Source organism: Sinohyriopsis cumingii, chromosome 4 (genome assembly GCF_028554795.1).
Source record: "Sinohyriopsis cumingii isolate HCF-2022 chromosome 4, ASM2855479v2, whole genome shotgun sequence".
In the NCBI taxonomy this organism is placed as follows: domain Eukaryota; kingdom Metazoa; phylum Mollusca; class Bivalvia; order Unionida; family Unionidae; genus Sinohyriopsis; species Sinohyriopsis cumingii.
The window spans coordinates 88,351,723-88,378,949 of record NC_142964.1 but is presented as its reverse complement, the minus strand read 5'-3'; the positions used below and the strand labels follow the sequence as shown (position 1 = coordinate 88,378,949).

The following is a 27,227-nucleotide window of genomic DNA, read 5'->3' as shown; positions in this document are numbered from 1 at the left end:
ATAAACATTACATCTTTTCAAAGCTATGCGCAGAAAAGGCCGACATATCGCGTGTCAGGAATACAGTGGGGGGGGGGGGTATCCTCAGAGTCCAAAATTAATATTATTTTGAACAGAATATTCTGGTGACAATGCATCGTTTCAAATGGTAAGCATTGCTGTATTTTATTTTTGTCAATCTCTCGAATTCGGTATGCGTTTTGCTTCAATATTGGAAACGAAAAACCTTAGGTACGCAGTAATGCCCGACAGCAGTGTATATTTTCAGATACTATTTTGAGCTGGCCAAACCTATCCCAGAGCCGCATCCGGTAGGGTGATGCAACTTCTTCACGAATAGAACATTTGTCATTTTAGATCGCCGCAGATAGTAGTAAACACTAATATGCCAGCCCAGAAGTATAAGAGTTGAACTGTACGTTTTCATGAAGTATTTGTAACAATAAATGAGTATCTATTGTTTTATGTTACTGCATCGTGACTCTCATCTTAACTCGCACCCGCCCCTTTATGACTGCATGGTAATGAATAATCCGAAAATAAGCAAGTTAACTTGTCTAATTAGCAGCAAACAATGAACACCAAAGGCGGCAAATCACATACTAAGCAGATTCCTTAAAGATTTTCCATTTAGTTAATAAATTAAATGGGAATGAATGTGAATCCCCAAACTGCTTATGATACATTGGAGTGGCTAAGGAGTGTACTCTCTCTCTCTCTTTGCTAACTCCTTGAACAAATACGGATAATAATGATGAGTTAATTCATCCTGCGATACATTTGCAACGGCCAGGTGCTTCAGTACTATCAGCTATGTGTAACTCGCGTGGCTTCTCGGATTGGGCTTGGGATCTGATTACGTTGACATTGATGATGCTGTGTTCACCTGTATGCATCCATCCACTATGAAATTAATTATATGCAACAACGAAATTTTTAAGTCCTCATGTTTCCGCGAGTATATAGTCTTGAAGAGTCATCTAAATACGCGTAGATTTGTACAATTTGTAATTCTGGTCACATAGGAAAATCGTCCACCCACCCCTTTCCTTTCAAAAATGGATCATCCAACTTTGTAAGTCTTATCCAGAACCGCGGAGGGTAGGACAAATGCCGGGGGCCACAACGGTCAGGGGGTCCACCATTGTTTCAAATTGTGATTCGTTGGGGCCTACTGGATAATTTTTCCTAGGGCCCACAAATCCTGTCCGCTGTTCTGGTCCTCTCTGATGCTTTTTGTGCTTATATCTACTTTTCTGTTTTAGGCAGATTACTGAACTATTCACTCATGATTTTTAAACACACTATTTCTGTGAAGGGTGTACAGATGTCAAACCTTTACAAATTTGTTTGAAACTTTCTTCACGAACATACACTATGTTAATGACAATCTCTTAAAAGTTGTCCTACGTTGATTGCGCATGCGTTAAATATTGTTTTGGAAAAACCCAAATTCGACTTATTGGAAAAGGTCTATGGCCGAAAAGATTAACTTCCTCGAAAGAAATGAGCAGTGAAGATGAAATAACGTCCCCGCTTATGAGAAGAAGAGTTATTACAGACGAAGATGATACGAAGGAGAGCACGCCCACGAAAAGTGATGCTAAATCTCATACTGTAATTAGCGCATTTTAATACACTTAGCTGTATTTATGATTATTATATATTTTCGAGGCTTTAATTGCTGCTGTTTTGAGCAGTACATGTCATTTTATAAGACATTCCGTTCAGATAAATCGTTAACTTGCAATATATTACCAAATATGATTTTGCCTCTGAGGGATCGTTAACCGTTAACTATTTAAAATTGATTGTAGGATTAAGCCTTGTCACTAAACTTGGATATTTGTTTCTTGATGAGAGCAAACAAGTAAATAACGTGCGAATATAAATGGGACGGCATCACAGAGATAGACGGCCCAGAGCATCCCACATAAAGCTGAACTTTACACAAAAAATCCAGGATTTTGTTATAAAGGCTTGTAACACAGAATAAAAACCATGCATCAAGGCAGTATTCAAAGCTTGATTTTTAAAATATGTTTTCTTTTCATGTGTTATTTAGTTCCCCAAGGACAGTCAGTATTTCCAGGGTCTATTTGTTAATGATGTAATAAAGCATTCCATTGTGTCATTGATAACCAATATAATGTTCTGAAAAACTGATCCATTTGCCATTTGCCTTAATACCAAAGCCCTTTTTGAAACCCTTGAAGCAAGATATTTTTCTTTATAGTATTTATAGGAGTTCAGTTTTCTATGTGTCCTGAACATATTTAAATAAAGAACTCATTTGTACCTATGTATTGCAACATGCTGCTATTACTTTGCAAGGATCATCATCAACAGTCCATTGTATTTCAGACTACACCAAGAACTTCAGAAAGGTTGAGAAAAAAAGCAAACAGGACATTCCAACTCCCAACCAGAGATGATGTTTGGAAAGATATTCCACACAGTACCACTCCTAATAAAACCATTTCACGTTGCAAGCCCAGGCTACATGTGAACAATCTATTTAAAGAGTAAGGCAAATATTCATTCAGGGTTTTTCATGGGGTTTTAGTCCATAATATCCCTTCAGGAGTCATTGTATTGTATTCATAGGATTTTTCACACAAAGTTCTGTACCTTCCCCGAGGGTAAAATCCCTCCTTTTGGGATTTGTCAGAGAGACCCTGATAGAATAGTGCTGAAATGAAAATTAGAATATTACAGTAATTTAATAAATTCACTTCATCATAATTACAGAAGAGGTTGTTGATCAGCATAGATTCAGCTTGTACACATGAACAGTCCATTAGATGAGTTCCATTTGGCAGAATGCAGTACAGAAAATTTTGTTTCCCAATGCATTAATATTTGAGTCGTATTACACATTCTTTCACTTTATACATTGTCTCTCCAATCAACATACACTGATGCTGATCGACTGGAAATGGTGCTCAGGATGTTTGCATTTCTTAAGAATGCTGTAAAGCTACAGTAACAAATAGTAGGGCAAAAACTGCTTATGGATCAATTATTGATCAAAATAACTAGAGAAACTTAACAATTAGGACTTGGATCAGTCATATAATTTGTTACCATAAAGTAACCACACCTTTTGAATTTAATGGCAATCAGTGCTGGATTTAGACATATTTAGGCCCTAAGCTATGGGAAACTGTAGAGGCCCTATTTGGTATAAATTAACTTGGAGAGGCTCCTTCAGACTGTGAGTTCAGACTGTGAGGCCTAAGCTGTAGCATGTTTAGCTTATGCCTAAATCCGGCACTGAGGGCAATTCAGACTCAGAACAGCTCACACTGATCAGGTTGAATGATTTACTTTTCTGAAATGGTTCTTGAGAAAATCTGTTGATAATAATCCATTCTCTTTGTGTTATTGTTGTTGCATGTTTATGCTGCCTTCACCAGCATTGTTGGTTTTTCTGACATTTGAACTAAACATCTTAATTTAGTAAAGATTTTGTCATTTTTTATGTTTTCTCCAAGGAAGACACTCTGTTTTATATGAAATAAATCAATCAATACCTTGGCAAAAGAAGCAGTTTCAAAGGAACAATTAATTGTATGCAATAGAGAAAAAAAATGATTAAAAAGTCACACCCAGGGGTCAATATTTGAGGGTCATGTGGCCAAATATTGTCAGAAATCCACTGTCTTCCAACACAGGTGTAAACTGTTATGTATATTTAATTGTTTGTTTGTTAGTTTTATTATTTTTTTATATATCATTACATGTATGTAACATTGTTTGCTGGACTTGACCATGTCCAAATTTGAGTTTATTTCGGCTTGACCTGATTGACTTTTTAAAATTTTATTCATTGTAAACAACTAATACATAGTTAAATTATTCTCTCCTTGTATGGGCTTAATGCCAGGATCATTATTAATAGAAGAGGTAAATATGTTTATGTGGGTCAGAGTTTTGGAGTTTCCTAAGTGAATTATACATAATTTAGGTTATTGTTTTGTAAACATCAGGATCATTCTAGAAGGTTGTTTTCCATTAGGTAATATTTTTTTTAGAAAATGCTAATTGTGACCTGAGGTCAAGTAGAGAACTATATAATCTTTTGACTGTGAGGACTTGGTTATTCGTGCTTTAACATCTAGTACTTTCAAGCTGTATTATGTTGTGACCAGTTGGGCTGAATTTTATTTCTTCAAATTATTGATTTCAAGTGATTTTTTTTCTCAGGAAATACAAAAGTGCTCTGATAAAATTCTTGGATAAAGACATTCACTGGAATTTATACTGAATTCAAACCTGGAATTATATTTCTGTGATTCAACAAAAGACTGTTGACACATCAACACTGTTATAAGCTATAAGAGACGTGTCATCACCTTCAGATATGAATTTCTTTGGGACTTGTACTGAGTTTTATTTAGGACTTTAAATTACTAGGGCTTCTGACTGTGTGTGTGTGTGTGTGTGGATTTTTAACGTAGCTTTAATAATTTTTCAGTCATATTGTACATTGTCTGCAGTGTGACAGTTTATAGTGATGTCTAGCATTGGGTCATCATGCCGCAGATATGTAGCATGATGTCCCACCCAGTCACATTATCCTGACACCAAGCTGACCAGTCCTAACACTAACCTCTTAATGCTGAGCACCAAGTGAGGCAGCTATTAGTACCATTTTTATAAGTCTTTGGTATGACTCAGCCAGGGATCGAACCCACAACCTCCCACATCCGAGGTGGATGCTATAACTACTAGACCACTGGAGCAGTTGACTTGTGTCTGTAATTCTTGGATTATTTGGAGATTTAATTCGTAATACCGTAATCTCCTTTTTTTCTTAGTTTCACTTTGTATTCTAGGAAAATAAATTATTTGTTAAATTTTACAAAGCTTATTGTCTTTCTCTCTCTTTTTGTTATCTATTTTAACAGCATAGACTCATAACATAAAATTGGACACTCGTCCTTGGGATACAAATTTCACTTAAATATTTCAGAAAACTTTGTTTTTTAAATTTTGGTTCACTTTGTATTTGAATTTTCTAAATCCAAGGTTTTATTTCACATTTTGGAAATCTTTAATGAAATCAACAAGCTTTTTTTATTATCATCAAAGGTAGAGAAATTTGTTTTGAATCCTACCCAGGAGTCATTGGAAATTTTGAAAATGGAGGTACAGCTATATAAAAAATGGAATTATAGATAAGACAGGTTCAGTTTCAGATAGAAATGATAAAAAATGGTAAGAGAGAGGGAAGTGAGAGAAATGCAGTTTCAGAAAGAGACAGGTGAAAGACAAATGCAATTTGAGAAAGAGGTGAGAGAGAGAGAGAGAGAGAGAGAGAGAGAGAGAGAGAGAGAGAAACAATTGCAGAAAGACAAAGAAGATAGGCAAATGCAAAGAGAAAAGAAAGAAAGAGAATTCCAAATTAGATTAAAAGAATTAGAGCTGGCAAGTGGAAAACACTTCCCCACTTTTGATGTTTTAAGAAATATCAAGTTAGTATCCCCTTTTCTGAAAAAAGAAGTAGATCAATATTTGGTTCATTTTGAGAAAATTGCAGAAATTTTGAAATGGCCAAGAGAGCACTGGCCTCTATTATTACAATATATACTTACTGGCAAAGCTCATGATATTTACATTTCAGTGTCACTACAGCAGAGTGCTGATTATGTTGTGGCTAAGGAATATATCTTGAGGGATTATGAGTTGGTACCTGAGGCTTATTGACAAGGTTTTAGAAATTCTAGAAAATCAACTGACCAGATTTATGTTGAATTTGCGTGGGAAAAACATGACAGTTTGATAGGTGGTGCTTTTCTAAAAAGGTTAATAAAGATTATGAAAATCTCAGACAACCCATATTACTTGAAGAGTTCAAGAACTGTGTCCATAGTGATGTTAAGACTTATGTTGATGAGCATAAGGTTGAAATTTTAGAAAATGCTGCTTATACTGCTGACAAGTATTTCTTAGCTCATAAAATTTCATTTGTAAGTAAGTATTCCACTCAGCAGTCCTTATCTCTTCCTACGGGTATCTATTTCGAGAAGAAAGGACATGTTATTTCTGATTGCTACAAATTTAAAAATAAGCAACAGAATCAAGACAGACCTATTCCAAATGCTCTTATTTCTAAGAAGTCAAGGTCACGGTCATATATTGAAAGCAATACATTTGTTGGGTCTAAATAACCCCAGTCTGATTTTATTGTGGAGAATTATGAACCATTCATGTTGAAGGGTTCTATGTCACTCATGGTTGATTCAGCCAATCTTATCCCGATTACAATTTGAAGGGACACAGGAGCTTCTCAGAGTCCTTTATTATCAGGTACTTTGCCTTTTTCTGAGAAGTCTTCTTCTGATGAGAGTGTTCTTATTCAGAGAGTAGAGTGTGGCTTTGTTAATGTTCCTCTCTATTGTGTAAATTTGTCATCAGACTTAGTCTTAGGACCCGTGACAGTTGGAACAGTGTTGTCTTTACCTATTGAGGGCATTTATTTATTACTAGGCAATGACCTAGATGGAGATAAGGTTATGGTTAATCCACTTGTAACTGTCAAGCCTTGTTTGGATCAGAAATTCGATCCAATTGAAAAATAAATCCCAGATTTATACCCAGCTTGTGCAGTTACTAGAGCTATGGCAAAGATAGCTCTTGAGAATGACATTGATCATGATAGTATTCCTTTAGCTGAAACATGTATTTGTCAGGCCTTTAATGAGGTCACTTTTACTTAAAGTTTAGATCAGTCAAACGGTATTGATCACAGTGATCCTCTTTTAACTACTCATTCTCTTTATTCTAATCAGGGTGACAAATGACAATCACTTGTTGTCAAACAGGAATAAGATCCTGAGATCTCCTGTTTGTTTCAAAGGGCCACGAGTGAAACTGAAGCCACTGAAGTGCCTGTTTGCTTTTTCATTAAAAATGGGATTCTTATGAGAAAATGGAGACCACCTGAGGTACCTGCTTATGAAGAGTGGTCAGTGAACTATCAAATTGTAGTTCCAAAATCGTACATACAGGAAATTCTCATGAAACTACTTTGGCTGGTCATTTAGGGATTAATAAGACTTACCACAAGATCTTGAATCACTTCTATTGGCCAAAAAGTAAAAGTGATGTTTGCAAATACTGCAGATTTTGTCACACATTTAAAATGGTAGGAAAACCCAATCAGAAGATATTTAAGGCTCATATGACACCTATTCCTGCATTTGATGAACCATTTAGCAGAATAATGGTAGATTGTGTTGGTCCCTTACCTTTAGACCAGGTCAGGTAACCAATACCTATTGATCGTAATGTGTTTGTTAATAATCTTTCCAGAAGCAATGTCTTTGAGGAATATTAAAACTAAAACAATAGTAAAAGCTTAGATGCATTTTTTACTCAATTGGGCCTTCCCAAATCTGTCCAATCTGATCAAGGGTCAAATTTTATGTCTGGAATTTTCAAGCAAAGCATGAATTAGGCATCCAGCAATTTAAGTCTTCTGCCTATCAACCTGAAATCCAAAGAGCTTTAGAAATATTTCACCAAACTTTGAAAACTATGATTTAGTCATCATGTTTTGATACTGGAAAAGATTGGGAGGAAGGCATTCATTTACTATTGTCTGCTGTTAGGGAATCAGTTCAAGAATGTTTAGGATTCAGTCCCTTTGAACTAGATTTTGGACATACTGTGCATGGACCATTGAAGTTGCTAAAAGAGAAACTTCTTTCTAATGATGATACCGAAATTAATCTTCTCAATTATGTTTCCAATTTCAAGTATAAGTTGTCAAAGGTTTGTGTGGGGTCAGGTTTCACTCACCTGACTAGGGAGGATGGATTGGATAAACAACCCCACTTTTCCTATGTTCCTGTTTAATCTCTGCAGGATGTATGGACCCCCTTTTCTGGGAAGTAAATATCTACCCCCCCCCATGTTATCATGGATATCACTTTCTTGGTTTCAGGTTAGAGTAGACGTGCTCCACTATCCCACTACCTCTGTCCTGATTCAACATAAATGAGGGGGCCCACCACTCACCTCCTAGAATACCTAGAAGGGATCAGCAATCTTATTCATCTAGGAAGACAGATAGTAAGGTTTAGTCCCATCACCCCAACTCAACCATGATACATGGGAACAATGGCAACCCCATTTTGACATCTTTCTCTCCAGAGAGAGACAGTGAGAAGGACAGCCCTGTCTCTTCATGTGAGTTATCTCAGGTGATGATTGTATCAGATGAAGAAGTAGCAACAGATCCTCCCTTTTGACTGGTAACTTCGCTCCTTCACTGCTGTCAGATCAGTTGCTAGAGGATGAGGAAGTTTACTTGTTCAGTAAAGTGGTGAACAAAGTTTACCATCTGTCACTAAGACTTATATCCTAAACCATCTGGTGCTGATGACACAAAGACTTTCTCCAGTCTGGATAGGCTTTCTGGAACCTCATCTTGTCTTGATGTTCTGCTGCTTCACACTGTGATGATTGTAGAGCTTACACAGAAGTTTTCCTGGGACGAGAACTTTGCCAGTTAGCACAAGGGTGGTCTCCCCCCTCTTCTAAGCTTCATTTACTTTATTCTGCCTTCATTTGTTGAGCTCATGTTTTTGGTTTGACCCCTTAAGTCCCCTCCCCCCCCCAGACTATGAGGCATCGCAGGTAGAGATATCATCTGCGTCCTGGGCTTGATCCCTACTTAAAATGTTAGAGGCCTTTGAGCTTAAGGCTTGCACTCTTGTGATGATCATCACTGACAAACAAAGGGAAAGGTCTTTAGAACAGAACCTTTGAGGATGTTGTGCATCAACCAGTTGTTGAAATACTGGAGGATGGAGATCCATAAAGACCTCAAATTGGCTGCCCTGGTGATCAGTCTGTCCAGAGGGTCTGTGTGGTCTTCATGGGATGGTCTCAGTACCAGTCAGTAGCAGAGTCACATTTCCAACTCTGGAGGAGACCTTTTGTGGACTTGTTCACCTTTAGATTGAACAACAGGCTGCACATTAATGTCTCATCAGTACTGCATCGGAAGGCATGGGCAGTGGACGCTTTGAGTCTAAAGTTGGATCCTCTGCATTCACACACCTTCCCACAATTGCAGATTAATCCTCAGGCACTCCATCAAGTCAGGATCTCCACTTTTCAGTTCATCCTGGCTGCTTCTCTTTTGCCCCAACCATCGTGGTTCAGCCACCTAATCAGCTTGTTGGTAGACAAGCCCAGGAGATTGCCACAGAGGAGGGACCTGGTGTTGGAGCAAAGGATGGTTTTTCTTCCACAACAGCCCACAAATTCTCCACCATCACAGTTGGCTTTTCAAGCAACCTATCCACATGGACCACATTAAAATGCATTGTCCAGGCTGGGAAACAATATACAGTACTTCCATGGTTTATGTTGCAAAAGCAGAGACTCTTCTGTGATTGGTGCAGTATGAAATGCATTGAACCTTGCTTGCCCCTTTCAGTGCAGTTTGAGACTTCTTCTTCTCATACTTTTCTAGGAAAGAGAATGTTTTGCATCTACTGTTAAGAACTATAGAGTAGCCCTTTCTGAGTTAAACTTCTTTTGAGAACCGTACCCTCAGACTGTATTCTTGCTCACTTGAGCAGCAAGGAGTGAGCTTCGCGTCTTGTCAGTAGAAAAGGATTACTTACAGTTTGATGGTAACTATGATTTGGTTTCTCTCTTAACCAACATGCGAGACTGCTCCGGTGACCTAGTGGTTAGAGCATCTGCCTCAGATGTGGTAGGTCGCAGGTTTGAACCTCGTGCCAAGTCATACCAATGACTTACAAAAAATGGTACTAACAGTTGCCTTGCTAGGCACTCAGCATTGAGAGGTTAGTGTTAAGACTGCTCGGCCTGGTTCTCAGGATATGACTGGGGGGATGGATTATTTTGCATTGATGTTGTATGTCCGCATAGTGACCCACAAGACTGCTTTCCATACCTTATTGAAAGCCTTCTTGAAGTCATTAAAAACCTGATAGAGGTCCTGTTGATGCTGCACATACTTTTCACAGAGGATTCTAAGATTGGAGATCTGTTCTGGTAGATCTACCCTGTTTCTCTGCTGTCAGAACTTTCATCAACATATATGTCTTTATACCTCTAACCAGCTTTCATTTGCTCACTTTAAGCTGTACTTAATCCTGTTGTTAATCTCCCTGTATTGTTCTGCTCCTTCGAGGTCTTCTTGCTTCCTCCTGAGTTTTCTCCTTACATCACAGAGGTTGAGGATATCTGCTGTGACCCAGAGCTTCTTTATCCTATGATGTTTGCCAAGGATCATAGTGAGCTATGCCTATTACTGCCATGTTGAACATGGTGATCAAGGAGTCTAGTTTGTTTTTCTTCAGCACCCAGAATTGTGAGTGGTGTAGATTTGTCACTTACATGTATTGATGCCTCAAATGCTTGTGTATTGATTGGATCTTTAAGTTTTTCAAGTTCAAACCTAATCCTAACCTGTCTTGGCTTCCTGGTTGTCTTCAGATGGAGTTTGATAGCCATCAGCAGCAAGTGATGGTCACTTCATATGTCAGTTCCCGGGAAACTACATGTTCTGGCAATGTTGATGCTAGATCAAAAGCACTTCCCCACGAAGATGTAGTCAGTCTAGTTGGGATGTTTTCCGTCTTGATTTTGCCAGGTCCATCTTCTAAATAGTTTGTTGGGGCCAAGGGTGTCCATTAGCTCTAGATTATTGTACGTGGCAAAGTCCAGGAGCTTGAGTCATCTCTTTCTGGTCTGTTCATTACAGTATAAATCACAGACTTCTTGCTAGTCTTCCTATGCATTTTTGCCCAACTTGGCATTCCAGTCTCCTTGAATAACTAGAATGGCTTTCTTCAGTCTCTGGTCAGTGATAGTTTGAAGCTGGTCAGAGAATGCATCCACTTCTTAGTCATCATGGTTGGCTATTGGGGCATAAATGGTAAACCTCTATGATGGTGATGTTGAAGGGAGATGCCATCTGTTGGATGGTAATCATCCTGTTAGACAATGGTCGACCTTGGCTGCACTCACAATTTTCCTTATGAACCATACCTCAAACCTCAGAACTCACAGTGACACTTATGCTGATTCTGAGTGTTGCAGCTAAAGATGTATAAATTCACTGCCTCTTTTGGAGGCAGGCTTTAGAGGGCAGTCACATTTGCTGGTACTGCTACAGCTGTTAAATACCATGCATAGCATGTAAGCAGTGTCACTAATTGTAAGCAAAAAGTAGAGCCAAGCCATAGAAAGCTCTGTTGCTAATGGTGAGAAACTTAAAAAAATTACAGAGACTTATAACAAACAAATTAAATAGACCTTGGAAATTTGTCTTGAAAGTTCCTTATGTATTCAGAACAATCTGTGATGTATGTAGCAACATTATTGAATGCCAAATTTTAGCAAAGAATGTCAGTAGATATATTGTATGTAGTCTTGAATGGGTATATTGATGAACTGTTCAACTCTTTAAGGCTTTACATTCAGTCAGTGTTTCTCAATAAATTGCTATTGTGATCTTACTCAGGGAAAGGGTGCAGTTTGTAAATGCTGTGTATTTTTGGCTTGGTGCTCTGATTAGATTTGTTAACAGTTTTCTAAACATTGTTAAAACACATTTAATAAAATTTAAATGAGTAAGCTATCTTTTTTAATTGTTCCATTTTTTTGTTATGGTGTTTGTGTGTGTGTGTGTGTGTGTACCACATGCTGCATTACAACACAGCTTGGCTTAAATTATTTGTTTACAGCATGTCACATTACCAGACAGCCTGGCAGTTCTGTCAGAGCAAGAAATTTTGGAAGTAGGTGTATGCTTTTTGAGGTGTAAGTCTTGCATTTATTATTGATGGGTATAGTCATTTGTTGCATAACATAAGGATCACCTTGACATCACATCCTAAAAATTGCTTCCCACACTGAGACACTAACCATGTTACATAGTGTATATATTCATGTATAAGTTGGAAACAACTGCAGACAGGATAGGTGGTCACGGTACCTTAAATTCAAACAGCATAGACCCTGAACTGCCAGTACAGTATGTACAGTTAGTTTTGACTTGTATCTGAGCATATTTTGTTCCACTGTCATACAGTGATTCAAAGAGAATCACAAACTCTTGTTCATTGGACTTTAAATCTATGAAAATCATTGAATAACAGAATATGCCACTTGCTGTAAACAGCATATGGCACACAATACATATATTATTAAACTAATTTCATGATTTTCATTAAAAATGGACACAGTAGCCCGATGCTGTATATAACAAAGAAAGACAAAAGATATCCCATTTGTATCATGGATTAACTGATTATGTACTAAGGTTATACATTAACCCCCAAACCTGGATTGGTATTTTGGTGTTTCATAGTCTGATCTCATATAAATATAAAACATAATTATTGCAGACAGATTTGTCTACAACAGACAAGTGCACAGATTGACCTTTTCTAGACCAGTACTTCTCATGGCTGTTGAGTTGCAGTCAGTTTGTATGTTACATTTCTATATCAGACATGCTATATTTTTTCTATATCAGACATGGTTTTTGACAACTTGTAAATCCTATGCAGGGGTCAAGCTGGACTTGAATCTTAGAGAGAAGTGACTTCTTTTGGACAGAACAAGGAGATGTGAGAGCTGAACAGGGAGAATATGTATATATATGTGCATGTGTGTGTATGGTTTTCATTCTCTTGTTTGAATTATGCCCTTTTTTTCCCAGTATGCATATTTAAATTTAACATTGGTTTAAAGCAATACATTATTTTCAAGTAGAAAATGTTCTGAGTTGTATCTGTATTATAAATACATTTAGCATATGTTTTATATATAATGACATCATGTGCCAATTTGGGTATGTCTCGTGGCAGGAGATATAATTGCCATGTGAAATGGAAAAAGAATTTCCAAGAATTATGTCAGGTTGAGAGATAGTAACAAGCCACTGAGTTACATAGGGTTTGGAACTAAAGTTTGTGCAACTGTACTAGAGGTAAATAAAGTCCACGCGTACTTTACAAACTTTCCAGTTGAACATAATGTTTATCATTGCTGAATCGAACTTTTAATTACGTTTTCCATCTTTATAATAGCAGTTATTGATATTTTGTTAGACCTTACTGAAAACTGGTCAATCTTGCGGGAAAAAAAAGCAACTGCCTTACTGAGACGGACTTGTCAGGGTTGGCAGGTCTGCTTGTAAACCCATATGGAATCTCACATCCCTACTAACCATTGCCATTTTAAATTACTGGGCTAATGTGGCAAACGATTGGCTGTTCCATCAACATCAAGTGACCAATCAGATGCAACTTTCACACATTGTAAAGTAGTTTGGTTGCTTACGACATGTGACTTAAGCTTTTGCACATATTTAAGGTGGCTTTCACTTGTTAAATATCTCATCCTGCAGCTTTAATCATGGTTCAACGAATTACAAAATGGATGGATTAATTTGATATTGCATCCCAGATAGCTTAGAAAACTGAATTTAATTCATCTATTTTGTAATTTGGTTTGTTATTGAACCATGATAATAGTAGTCACATGACAAGTTATCCATACAGTATGAGGGAAGACATTGATTTCAAGGGAGGTAGTTATGAAAGCCTGTGCTGTTGTATGAAAACCAAGCGCTTTTGCGTGTGATTCAGGTTAAAAATGGGGGATGAATGTACATTGTTATGACTTTGTTTTGTAAATTTCAGCAAATAATTTATTTTACGCAAAAACAAAGTGAACATTTTAAAAGAACTCTACAGTATTTTGAAATTAAATCCCAAATACTCCTAAAAGTTCTATCACATGTTCAAATGTATGAAGTTCCATTTGAATTTCAGTGTTATTTCATATAAATTCCAATAGTGACTGTGTTGATGTATCTGTAGTCTCGAATAATAATAATAATAATAATAATAATGTGGCCCTAGTTCAGTGCCTAATCTTTAGAAGCACTAAGCGTTTTACAATATTAGATAACATATAAACAATGACAAGATTACAAAAACAAGCACCATGAAATTACAAAACAGAATGTTGGGTTTGATTGAATGTCATGCATTAGTTCGGTTCTGTTTATCATACAGAGAATCTTCTTAGTAGATGGAGGGTAAGGCAACCGATAAGGCGAGACAGCATGTGACACTGAGGTGATCTGACGCATGTTAATGGGACACCATTGAAGACTTTAGAATATTATGATCTGGTCTATGAAGAATCCAGTCTAAAATGTGACCATGTTTGTAGGGAACTGACTATTTGAATATGCTAATGTGCCTATGTCCTGGAGTGTGATAATGTATTACAATAATATAATCCAACATGTTCTTGTCTGAATTCACCATAATTCGAAATTAATGTTTCCGTCCAAGAATAATCAGAGCACTTTGTATTTCCATTGAATAATAATTTGAATAAATACATCCACCCAATCTAAAAAGTGAAAACAACAATAACATTGATTCTGCATCGGATGTTAGGGCAAGAATAAGTAATTTTTCAAGTAAACAACATTTTTTAACAAGCTAAGACAAAATAATACATACATGCCAACTATTCCACTTTTGGCATAATCATTACGCTATTTTTCACTAAATTATGCCTTAAGTTACCCCAGCCCAGTGCTGTCCAACCTGCGGCCTGCGGGCTGATTTTAAATGTCCCTCCAGAGCTTGAGCAATTTTTTTTGCATTTATGTAAAAAACAGTCCATGGCCTACTTTCATAGTATATCTTCTTAACCAGGTAAAAAAATTGTGAATAATTTTTTTATAGTCATTGCTTTTAAGTTTTCTGCTGCAGCCCTCAGCTTCAAGAAGAAAAATTCAGTGGCCCATGGTGTCAAAAAGGTTGGATAGCACTGCCCTGGCCCATATGTGGATTACACTTTCTCTATATATCCCCTTAAAAAAAAATCAAGTTATTTTCTCATTTTTATTAATATCCCATTAATCCCACAGATCATATTCTAGAAAAGACAGCTTCTACCTAACTACGACATAAGAGTACACCTGTCTGTAGACTTGCATGGAGTTTCCTAACAGTATTAATGTGTTCTATTTATAGCAGGCTGTCCTATTTCCAAGACACATGCAGGTTTCTGCTTTCAAGCCTCTGACCTCGGAATCATGTTATGATTCCTCTTTGTTAGAGAACCAGTCTGTAGTGAGCTTTAGGTCAGGTCTAATGGATTTTGTACAAGAGTGCAATAGACCTGCATGTGGACTGCTCCGGTGGCCTAGTGGTTTGAGTGTCCACCTCAGATGCAGGAGGTTGCGGGTTCAAACCCTGAATGAGTCATACCAAAGACTTATAGAAATGGTACTAACAGCTGCCTCGCTAGGTGCTCAGCATTAAGAAGTTAGTGTTAGGACTGGTCGACCTGCTATGAGGATGATGTGACTGGGGGGGACATAATGATACATGTCTGTAGCATGATGCCCCATTGCTAGACATCATTGCCACACATCAAACATTGTAGCGATATGACTGAAAAATTGCTAAAGTCAAGTTTTAAAATAAATCCAAATCACATATGGACCTGCATGTACTTTCCAAATACTATCATTTATAGCAGGTGTATGTCACTGCTCAAGAAAACAGAATGGTTTTCTAATGTTGAAGCTTGCTCTTGGATTCTTTGTTGTGGTTTATATTTGGTACCAAACCAGTCTAGTTATTTGGCACTAAAAGTCAAGTCAAATGGATTCTGGTTTTAAATAATTTCACATGTGGATCAGAAAAAGACAAAAATCAGAATCCTCCAAAGATTCAAAGATGAATACATGTACATGAATGCCATAATACGGCATTCCATTCTAGGGCAGCATCACGCTCATTGCAGTCTGTCTGGAAAAGATTTTAATATTGGTCATGGTGATAAATTTGATGTGGAAAAACACTTGAAAACAAAGAAATACATCAGATTAGTTTGTCTAACTCCAATACCATGGTAATTTCTGTTTTGTTTTTTTACAGCAGAACTCGGGTTTGGACGTGTTATTTATCAGCTTTTTAATAGAAATAGACTGGTTACTAGAAACACTGAAATACACAATTATTTGCATATTTTGGGTGTATATGTTGGTGTACATGCCTTATTTTGATTTGTAATTGTTTTTAATAATAATAATAATAAACATATGATAATGTTGTAATTATTATGATACATGCTGTGAAATTCCCATATGGAGATGAAGTGCTTTTAAATGCTTCAGTTGCTAATGTAAAGGAGAGACGGTCAAAAAGCTTTGGAAGTGTAAGATTCTTTGTCAAGTGATGTCCCTTTATATTGCCACCCTTGTCTATCTTGGATCATTTGGAAGGAGAATTCATGAAATATCAAGTTGGCGTTCTACCTGTCAATTTACTTCATGCAGAGTTAATGTACAATGGCACTTTATTTCCCAGCTAAAAGACTTAACTGCTGATAGATGTAAATTTCCTCTTCTTTATAACACTGAATTCAGATCCAGGCACAGATAAACCCAGTGCCTAGTGCTCTTATGGTGGGCAAACATTCATCGTCACAGCCGGTACAAAGTGGTTTGAATTGCAACATGGCAGTAAGTAAATCATTTTGTACATACGTTAATTGAAGTTTCAACATGTTATACATGGATTACTCATTTTCTGCTTGGATCATTCGTTACGTCCACTTGGAATACACTTTTGCCTCACCAGGGGTTGGCATGTATGAATAATAGAGTCAAGATGTTGGCCAATCTCCTTTATAAAACATTCAAAGATGTCAACAAGTTTAGGAATTTCCAAGTGGAAATCTGATGACCTAGATCCAGACCCAAATAAACATGTTTACCTCCATCGATAATGATCAGAATATTTAATCCACACTCATAGAGAAATATTAGCCATGTATTATGTTGTTTACAAAATAAATGTTGTTGGTGTGGTACACCTTGACCTTGATTTTGAACAAAGTCAGGTACTAAATACAAATGTATATAACATACAAGCATTAGGAAAAGTCAAATAACACAAATTAAATATACATAGCAATATCTTTGAAATGATACATGAGAGGGTATATTGCAGATCATAATAATCCTCTCACAGTTATTCAGCATGATTTATATTTATTAAAATGACATATTGTCTAGTGCTTTTCATATATCTTTTGATAGGCCAAGCTGTGAGAAGTGTTTTTGCCAAGATATTTTACTAATGGCAAAATGTTTGAAATTGATCTGAGAGTGGGTGTTATAATTTAAATGTGGGAATTTTAGAAATAGTTATGAGCAGAAAATCAGAATGAACAGCTTACTTCCAACTTACAACAATAACACTGGAAAATTGAGAGAATTGACAAACAAATGTTTGATAAAGAGAATATCTGAAATTAATGTTTGTTTGTTTGGCATGAAATTTACAAAATGAATGAATAGAACTGAGTAACTTCTTGTTACAATGCTTATAAAAACAAATAGCATGATTGGAATATGATATTATTGGATGTAGAATAGGCTGATTTGCCCTCGTGCAAATCATCAGAGGTGACTAAAGAAGGCAACCTCTTTGCTCTGGGATGTGGATGATGTTCCATCTGAGAAGATCTTAAACCTTTAAAAGGAGTGTGGTTTATATTATTTAAAAAGTTGGACTTTGCAAGGATTTTACCCATTTTGTTTTTGTTTTTTTTCTATTTGGGATAAATAAACTTACTTGGTATTGTATAGCCAGGATTGTGCTGATATGCCATTAAACCCTCTACATATATGTATTATTCTCTGTGTTTCATAAATTTCATGTCAAATGAAGGTGAGTTTGAGGTTCAGTTTATCACACAGCAATAATCTCTGCATTACATAATTGACATTGCTTGTGGTGTTACTAACTGTAATGACATTGGTTGTAAAGCTAATTGTTTTCACATTGCTTTTGGTGTTGCTAAATGTTTTCACATTGCTTGTGGTGTTGCTAACTGTTTTCACATTTGCATGTGGTGTTGTTAAATGTTTTCACATTGCTTATGGTGTTGCTGATTGTTTTCACATTGCATGTAGTGTTGCTAAATGTTTTCACATTGCTTGTGATGTTAATTGTTTTCACATTGCTTGTGGTGTTGCTAATTGTTTTCACATTGCTTGTGGTGTTGCTAAATGTTTTCACATTGCATGTGGTGTATATTTGTTTTCACACTGTATGTGTTGTTGCTAATTGTTATCACATTGCATGTGGTGTTGCTAATTATTTTCACTTTGCTTGTGGTGTTGCTAATTGTTTTCACATTGAATGTGGTGTTGCTAATTGTTTTCACATTGCTTGTGGTGTTTCTAATTGTTTTCATATTGAATGTCATGTTGCTAATTGTTTTCACAATGATTGTGGTGTTGCTAATTGTTTTCATGTTGCATGTGGTATATCTAATTGTTTTCACATTGCTTGTGGTGTTGCTAAATGTTTTCACATTGCATGTGGTGTTGCTTATTGTTTTCACATTGCTTGTGGTGTTGCTAATTGTGTTCACTTTGCATGTGGTGTTGATAAATGTTTTGCCCACTGATTGGAATAAATTTTTTTATGTTATATCATGATGCTAAGGAATGAGAACATTAGAATTCCCACAATAAATTTTAGATTTTAATTCATGTATGTTATATTAACGGAAATTAGGGTTTGGGCTGTCAGTTGCCCCAAAAATTATTCTGGTGAAAAAAAATATACATGTATCTAATATTTCTGATGAAAACTAGAGTTTCTATACAAGCTTGAATGCTGACTTGTCACAGGGTTCCCCATAGCCACCAGGTAATCTAGAAAAGGTTGGGAGAAATTATAGATTTTTTTCCTGACTGTGACATGTCCTTGAATTTTGCAAATATTGATGAAAGTCAGGAAAACCCAGGAACTTCTGTCACCACATGATGACAGAAAGAAGCACATAATTGAGTTGTAACAGAACTGATCAAGAGATAAATTTATTGAGCTCTGACTAGAATATTTGAAGGTTGCAGCATGGATCTTTTGAGGGCTCACCATAAACATCTTTGTATAGTCATTTAAAATGCACATTGGATTAATTAGTCCAGTAGACTGGTTTATTCACACAGAGCTTCATATCAGTTTCTGTTCTTTTGTGGAAGGTAGGAAAACCATTCTTGCATTATAGTAAGCCAACATGTTTTTAATTTTAAACCCTGTTCTTCATATAAATGGACATTGATGATGGCCCTAAGACAAATTATTTTTGAACCCAAAAGCTGACCCCAAGTTGTATTGAAATGCTTTAATGGAATTCTCATAAGTAAAACTAAATGACATTTAAGACAGATATCTGTTCAAAAAATTTTCAGCAGCTTTGGTGGTGGCTAATAGAAAAGGCCAAGTAGCAAAAAAATCATGTTGGCAAAATCAGTAGCCATTTTTTTAATTCCTAAGCCTGACTCAAATATCATCTTTTTTTCAGACGACATCGCTATAACTATGACCCAGATATTTCAAGTGGAGATGAATCTATACAAGATTTTATTGATGATGATGATGATGAAGATGTGTTGGATATTTCAGATACAGATTCTGAGGTTTGATAAGAGTTTCTGTTTGTGTGGATTTATTTCAAAATCAACTTCAGTCATGCTATATGTATGTACTTTCCTTTATCCATCTGTTGCTTCATTCCTGCAGTGTACATCAGATTAAATTATTTATTATTGTTCGCCATCAGTCATCAGTGCTCAAAGAAATCCTTTTCAGACACAAGCTCAGTGATGGTGACTTAAAAAAAAAAAAGCACAAGCCCTGACTGAAACTTCATAAGCCCTGACTCCAATTTCTATAGGGGCCCCGAGTGGCCGAGTGGTCTAAAGCGCTCTCCGTTATGGATCATTGCCATCTTACCTCTGTCTGCGTGGGTTCGAGTCTTGGATTTAGCCAGTGTGGGTATGTGAGAAAGCTTGCCAGTAGCTTCTCATGGGTCAGTGGTTCTTTCCAGGGTTTTCCTGGGTTCTTCCTCCACCATTAATACTGGCTGCCATGTATAGCCTATCATGTGCTGAAAAATGGCGTTAAAGCACACAATACCAACAGCAACACCAATTTCTATATCCCCCAAATTTCCCCTTTTTAAATATTATTTGTCACAAAACATTGCAGTTGCTGCAATTCAAATATAAATTCAATATTGTTTATTGGCAGTTTGAAAGTAATGCAAGTGTCATTAGTGTTCATCACTACACTCACTAGAAACTGGATGGTCCTGGTGTTCATCACTACACTCACTAGAAACTGGATGGTCCTGGTGTTCAAACTTCTACTGGATTCTCTCAAATCCTGGTCAAAATCATTTGACATATATTGGTGGTTTCACAGCATTTTCAAGAAATTATTCCCCTTTCCCCATATTATTTGTTTTTGCTGGCATGCTTCACAAAGTTAAACTCTGTTGACCAGGAGTTCTGAAATTTTTGTTGGGCTTTGCTTGTAGCTAATTGCTTCCGAAATCAGCTTAAAAAATAAATCACACTTGAATCCTCATCTGACAGATTTAAATGATAAACTCTGAATTTTATGTATTGCAGCAAAATCTGACTTTAATGTTGTCACTGTTCGCAAACTTGTCATAAAATTTATATTACATATGGTTTAAACATTCTTATTTATGGCAGAGATTTGTAATAACTTTTGTTCTTCAATATGTATCTAGCATCTCTTTAATTTACCTACATTGGATTGTTCCACTTCCTGATCCTACCTATGCCAATCAGCACAATGGGCTCATCCACTGCAGAATCCAAACGCATCTCACTATCCGTTGTCAGCCAGTTAAAATATATATATATAGGAAATAGTAGTTTATACCTGACCTCTTTGCCTTTTAATTGCTGCTATTTAAACTGTCCAAAAGGTTTTACATTGGCTCCAGTCATGACTGTTTATCGGTTATACATGCTACATGTAATGGGCATATATTCAAATTGGTTTTTTCTTCTGTTTTCTAAGATTACTGAAAATTGTGTTTTCTTGAAATATGACTATGTCAGGAGGTTTGCAAATGCAAAATCATATTTTTAGCATGACACGATGTGTTACAGTTTGATTGAAATCAGATCTCCACTTCACATAGGACAGTGGTGATCTGTTTTTAATCAGATTGTGCTATGTTATGGCAGTATGTTCAACATCTTGAAAATACATTTCCACATTTCATCACCTCTCAGAATAAAGAACACACCTGATGGGAAATTAGTGGGGCCCTGGGCATTGGGCCGTCAGATTTTTTAAACTACTGGTCATTTAAATTTAAATTAGTTTATCCAATTATCAGGATCAATTGATGTTTACACAGCATTAATTGCATCAAATTAAATTGATTTGAGTATGAGTGCCTTTGCCATGTTTTGGGTCACAGGTCATATCACAATACACAGCCCACAATATATAGCTATGTTTCTTACTTTATAAGATAGCATTATTACCATAAAATTTTGTTATAGACCGAACTGTGTTATAAGCAACCAGATCAGTTAACTTAGGAAAATGATGCATGTACTCAAAAAAAGGGGGCGGGGGGTAAGATAATAAATGCGGGTGCAAATATATGTGCTTCACTGGCACAGTTACCATCTTAAATCAATGCATATTAAATGCAAAATACACCTGTAGTGAAGACAGATAAGGCATATAAAATATATTACTTCATTCAGAGAACCATGCATTGGTACATATACATGAATACTGTTTATATATACTTGCATGAATAGAGTATCAACACTGTGTACTCACCCACAAATCTCATCACATACATTGAATCCAAAATGCAAGTAATTCCATCAAAAATATGCACACACACACACATTTAAAGTATTCAGTAATTTTTTTGACTGGTCAGTGGAAAAAATAGCACATCATTTAATGAATGATGAAACACATTTACTTTTCAGTACATCCCAAGTCATTAAAAGTTGATTTGCATTTTAAGCCTCCATTGGTAACGTTTGTAAGTATAAACTTTTTTCCTGCAAAAAGGAAACTTTCATGGTACAGTAAATGTGTTTCTAGTCACATTGGAAAATGAAACAAACCATCAGATTCCATTGCTTTTTTATGTTTGGTACTGACTTCCTTTGAAGAAAGTTTCTTTGTTTTTATTGAAGATTGTTGTCGGCTTTTTTTTATGAAGGGTGCATGCGTTATTGAAGTCACTACTAAAGGACAGCTTTGGAGAACCAAACAAATGCTTGTTTCTTATTGTGGTGGCAACATCAAATAATTGTATTGCATGATTGAGACAGATTTTGTTCCCATTTGCTTAATACATGTTCATAACAATTGTGCTTCAAAGGTAATCCATTTTCTTTGAAATTTCAGCAAACTATTTTATCTGGATACATTTTTAAAAAAGGAATTGGCTGTCACTTGGTCAAATGTAGTAACTGTTCCTTTTTGCCTAAATAGACCAACAAGTAAGATCTTGGTTTGGTTTTTTTAATTTTACATTTGTGGTAGCGGAGTGATGCTGCCTGCCTTCCACACACACAGCAGAAATTTAAAAAAAGGTCAATGGACGATAGAGATGCAGGTGTTCTGGTCTGATGACAGGGATTACTAGAGAAAATGTGAGTGTTCTGAAGGATTTAATTCTGAGTGAAAAGAAGAGGAATTTTACTTACCACCCAAATACAAATGTCAGTCTATGTAAATATATTAATTACTAGCGAGCATCCGAAAATCCGATGAAAGATAGATTATGAGATAATGCCTCATCCGGTTGATCTCTGCTACCAGAAATATCAACGAAAAGAAAGGTGGTTATCTCACAACATACAGTACTCATGCTAGATGTCAACATTAAGTGGATTATGATATAATAATACACTGTTAAGATGGTTTGTCAATATGGACAAAGAATTTGTTTATGTATCAATAGATAAATTTCAGTGCATTTTATATCAGGTTTGCAGCTTCCTTTCCTGGCCCTCTGAATTTCTCCACTCCAAACCAATGGTTGTATATACAAGTTTAAACAGCCAACAATGTTGCCAATAATAAAAAAATCTCCAGAGAATTATTATCAGGTCATTGTGTTATATTTTGTATGCCCCTACTGCTGTTTGTCTATAAGTCCTTACATCTGTCCTGAATTCATTTGAATAAGATAGCAAAAAAAGCAACTTAGAAGCATGAAATTTAACACACTATTATCGTCATAAATAGGTGATCTGATTAGATATTTAAACCATTATCCGAATGTTTGCAAAAAAATTTACACACTTTTTAACTTTGTGGACTTCTGCATTTTGTGTTTTGGGGCCCTGGGTGGCTGAATGGACTAAAGCACTCGCCTTTGCCAATCACTGACATCTCACCTCTGCCTGCATGGATTCGAGTCTCAGAGTCAGCCAGTGTGGGCATGTGAGAAAGCTGCCAGTAGCTTCTTGTGGGTCAGCGGTTCTTCTGGGTTTTTTCCAGGTTCTTTCTTAATTGGTTGTACTAGCTGCCATGTATAGGCTTTGGCTCTGAGAAATGTCATTAAAACCAAAGCAACAACTTTTTGTTTTAGGAATACCTTGTTAGTATAATTTAAGCAAGAACTATTGTTCTTGAGGTAGACAGGTGAATTTTGATAGGCATAATTTTATTCAGGTAATGTTAATGACCTAATTAGATTTATAAACCATTAAAACATCTTTTTTTATAGACTCGTTTCACAGAAAACCTGTGAGCTGGATTAAGCAAAAACCACTTGAGGTAACAGATAAACTTAGTTGCATATATGTATTTATCTGGTGTTGACCTATTGCTGTGGTCATACAACTGAGCACAAAATTTGAACTTTAACTTTTACCTGTTTGGGAGCAAAGTTATAAAATATTAAAATGTTTACATGATGTGAAAATTTTGCTTATACAGTTTGTACAGAAGTTAGCAATTTATTTTACATGTTTCTAAACTTGTTGGACTTGGATTTTTGTAAACAAAAACGTTGTTAAAACAATTGAGCCAAAAACCTGTTGAGGTAGAGAAATAATAGAAGACCTTATCTGATTTTAGGCCTTTAAATGTTTAAATTTAAGATCTTTTCTAAATTTTAAATGTTCGGGATTGATATCCATTATGGTCTTCACAGCAGTCTGCTAAGAATATTCCAGAGGTGGGAACATGCACATTTTGCAAACACATACATATTCTAGTTCTGAAAAGATTGTAAAAAATTTAGCATAACAGGTTTATTGGTGGGTCAAAAGTAATGCAAGCAAAAAGTATTGCAACAGAATCAGAAAGTGTTGTTAGTTAGTAGCTTCATAAAAATGTGCCCCATAAATTGTCTTTGAGTTCTTACGAAAAATCTTTGTTTAGCTGACATTTTTATGAGTCCAGGGACAAAAGAAGAGCAAAATTCATAGGAATGGTAACAGTGCATGTTGTTTGGGTGCTTTTTAATTATATATACTTTGTTTATTATGTGTTTAGTACTTGAGGTTATTCAACCGGAGTTTCCACTCAAGTTTGATAGAGAGTTAGCAATGCATATTTGCACATATAAATATCCATTAAGTTAATGATTGATTTTTCAGAACAACAAACAAATCAGAAAAAGAAGGATAACAAATTACCATCCCAGAATCAAAGCTGAATCATGTTCAGAGGAAGAAAGTGATGAAGGAAGGAAATCTGGAGCATCTAGCCCAGAAGGTAGATCATGCCAGCATTTTTACACCAATTCAGGGTCTTTTACCAAGAAAAGAAAATATGCAAGTCAAGGGAAGACACCAAAAACTGAGAAAGAAAGTAAGGAAGAAGAAATTGCTCCTTTTTCAGGATCAGACTTAGATTTCAGTTCCTCGGTCAAAACAAGTGCCAGAAAGGCTAACAAAATTGAAAGTTCTGATACAGAGTCATATTCGGATTCAAATGAATATGTTCCAAAATGCAAGTCAAAAGGAAACTTTTCAGATATAGGACACAAGAAAAGGAACTCTGCAAATGCAGTTGTCAGTGACACAGAAAGTGAATCTGTCATTATACATGCTGTTTCATCTGAATCAGAACAGAACCTTACAAAAATGGAAAGTAAGGATCAGAATTTAGACCAGTTACAGAATGATAGTAGAGGAAATTCTTTCGATGTGGCTGTTGTTAAAAAAAATGACTTAAATCATATTAGATCTGTAGATGAATATGCTGACTTAACTAGAACTTCTAACTGTGTCAGTTACTCAGGAGAGTCAGATGTAGAATCAGTGAACGAGTCAAGTGATGATGGCGAAATCAAGTCAACCCACAAACGACCAAGTCTTGTCATTGATAGTGACAGTGATGCTGAAGAATTTTCAAATCCAGCAACAAGCTCTAGTATTCGTACATCCAGTAGGGCTGAAGGCCAGATGAAGATTAAATCCGAAGCAAGAAAGAATCTATTTAAGGAATTTAAAGCTGCTAGGAAGCGGAGCTTGTCAGGTGATAATACATAAAGAGCAAAAGTCAGTGAAATTTCCAATGTCAGTTATTTGCTACTGAAAAGTAGCTGAAATGATAAAATGTATCATATATATCAGTGTGGGATACGGAGGTTCCACCATTGGGTAGGATTTCCTTACCCCCCAGTAGTGTGTTGATTAATAATCTCCCTTTTCTTGGTTATGCTGAAATATTTGTTGTAAACTTGGATATAAAATTAAACCACAAAGAATAAAAAAACTCAAATCGGTAGGAAAACACCAGATGCTTGTGGTATCATGCATATAAGCAAGACAGAATGTTAGTGTTAGAATTTTTCAAGTAGTCATCCAGTTTTTACGTGAAAAATGCTAACATGTATGACAATCTAGTGGGCGCAACATTCAGGACCTTAATCCTGTTTGGTTTTAGATTGTTACCCATTATGAACTTGTATTTTCTTTTGTAATACTCTTCTTTTCCTGAAAACAATTTGTTCATAATAATACAAGTTTGTTTTATTGTTGAATAATACATTTTTTTATATTCTGTTGAGAAATTTGTCCCTTACATCATTTACACAACCTTAGAAATATGTTATGTTAGCAGACATCTGCAGCTTCAGGACAAACAATTTGCAAACAACAGCACATGCTCCATAATCTGAATTGGCATCTGAGAATTTTGACATTGGTAAAACCAGCATGGTAGCAATGTACTAATCAGCTTTACAAGTTAAGACAATAGTCATGTAAAGTATGATAGAAAAATTCTGCATGAGTGACACACATAGCAATTCATGGTTCATCACAAAGAGAAATGTCTTTGAAAATACATCATCTACATCACTGTTTGTATCTGTTTATCTCTCTATCTCTCACTTCCTTCATGAATTATTTTGCTGCATGTAAATAGAGATCTCTTTAAATGCAATATACCCCCTCAAAATAGTGTTGTCTTTCTTTTATTGACAGAGATTGGTGATAACTGTATGTGTAAGTGTTGGAGCTTTTGTGAAAATGATGCAGAGGTGAAATTTTGTAGGTATGATTTGTTTCTTTTCCATATTTGCATTAGAGCTTGTTCATCAGTTATGTTTTTAAGGATTGGATAAAGGTGATTGATTCAAGTCACTTTAAATTAGTTACAAATCAAATCCAGTAATATTTTGCTTTCAGTTTTGACACAGATTCAGCACTTGATCTGTCACTTTTCAGGCACAGTGATGGTGCATCTATATTCCATGGACACATTTATGTTTAGCTTGTCTTGAGTCATGTTCACCTAATGAAGGATTATTCAGACTTTTTTGCAATAAATATTACTTTATTTAAAGAACATTTTGTCTGTTGTGATTACACTACTTCCCCATTAAACCATGCCTGGATAGCTTGCGAGCTCTGTTATAAGGCAGGGTTAAGCATGAGTCCCATTTTTAACCACTGGAAAATACCATAAAAATTAGGCTCTTTTAAACATGACGAAATCACAATTAAATTGGTAAATGAAGTTTTGATATATTCCTTGTTTTATTGTTTCAAAAAACTGGTTAATACCCTTAAATTTGAATCATCATTAAATTCTCAACTTCTGATATAAGTCATATATTTTATATAACAATTTTTTTCAAACAACATTTTCAGTAAATAGCAATATTGAACAAAATTCAATCATTGAAAATGTCACTAATGCCTACTGGTGGAAACACTTTAATAAATAAATATCAATATAAATTCAATATGCTGTCTTGTATTCAAATGTAAAAATGTAATTCTACTAGGACAGTTATGTCCATCAACATTTCTGTGAGAACCTAATTAAGTGCTGACCTTGTTT

The 27,227-nt window shown here is 35.8% G+C and overlaps 1 protein-coding gene across 2 annotated transcripts; it reads left to right on the top strand.

The window, feature by feature from the left end:
* The first annotated feature begins 1,426 nt into the window (after positions 1–1,426).
* Positions 1,427–26,729, top strand: LOC149801618 (uncharacterized). Of its 2 annotated transcripts, none has more exons than XM_089955885.1 (5): positions 1,427–1,597; positions 2,365–2,525; positions 19,423–19,537; positions 24,530–25,412; positions 26,366–26,729. In XM_089955885.1, exons 1-5 carry the CDS (start codon positions 1,568–1,570, stop codon positions 26,503–26,505), a joined length of 1,329 nt encoding a protein of 442 aa, XP_089812011.1. In that variant the 5' UTR covers positions 1,427–1,567; the 3' UTR covers positions 26,506–26,729. The 2 variants fall into 2 exon arrangements, with proteins under 2 accessions (XP_089812011.1, XP_089812010.1); XM_089955884.1 differs by having other exon boundaries at positions 1,427–1,617.
* Positions 26,730–27,227: the final 498 nt, after the last annotated feature.

Bases quoted from the DNA above. Each gene is read 5' to 3' on its own strand.
- LOC149801618 (XM_089955884.1), top strand. From the start codon at position 1,507: ATGAGCAGTGAAGATGAAATAACGTCCCCGCTTATGAGAAGAAGAGTT. The intron at 1,618-2,364 runs GTAATTAGCGCA...ATTGTATTTCAG, and splicing joins GTGATGCTAAATCTCATACT to ACTACACCAAGAACTTCAGA. The intron at 19,538-24,529 runs GTTTGATAAGAG...TTGATTTTTCAG, and splicing joins TTTCAGATACAGATTCTGAG to AACAACAAACAAATCAGAAA.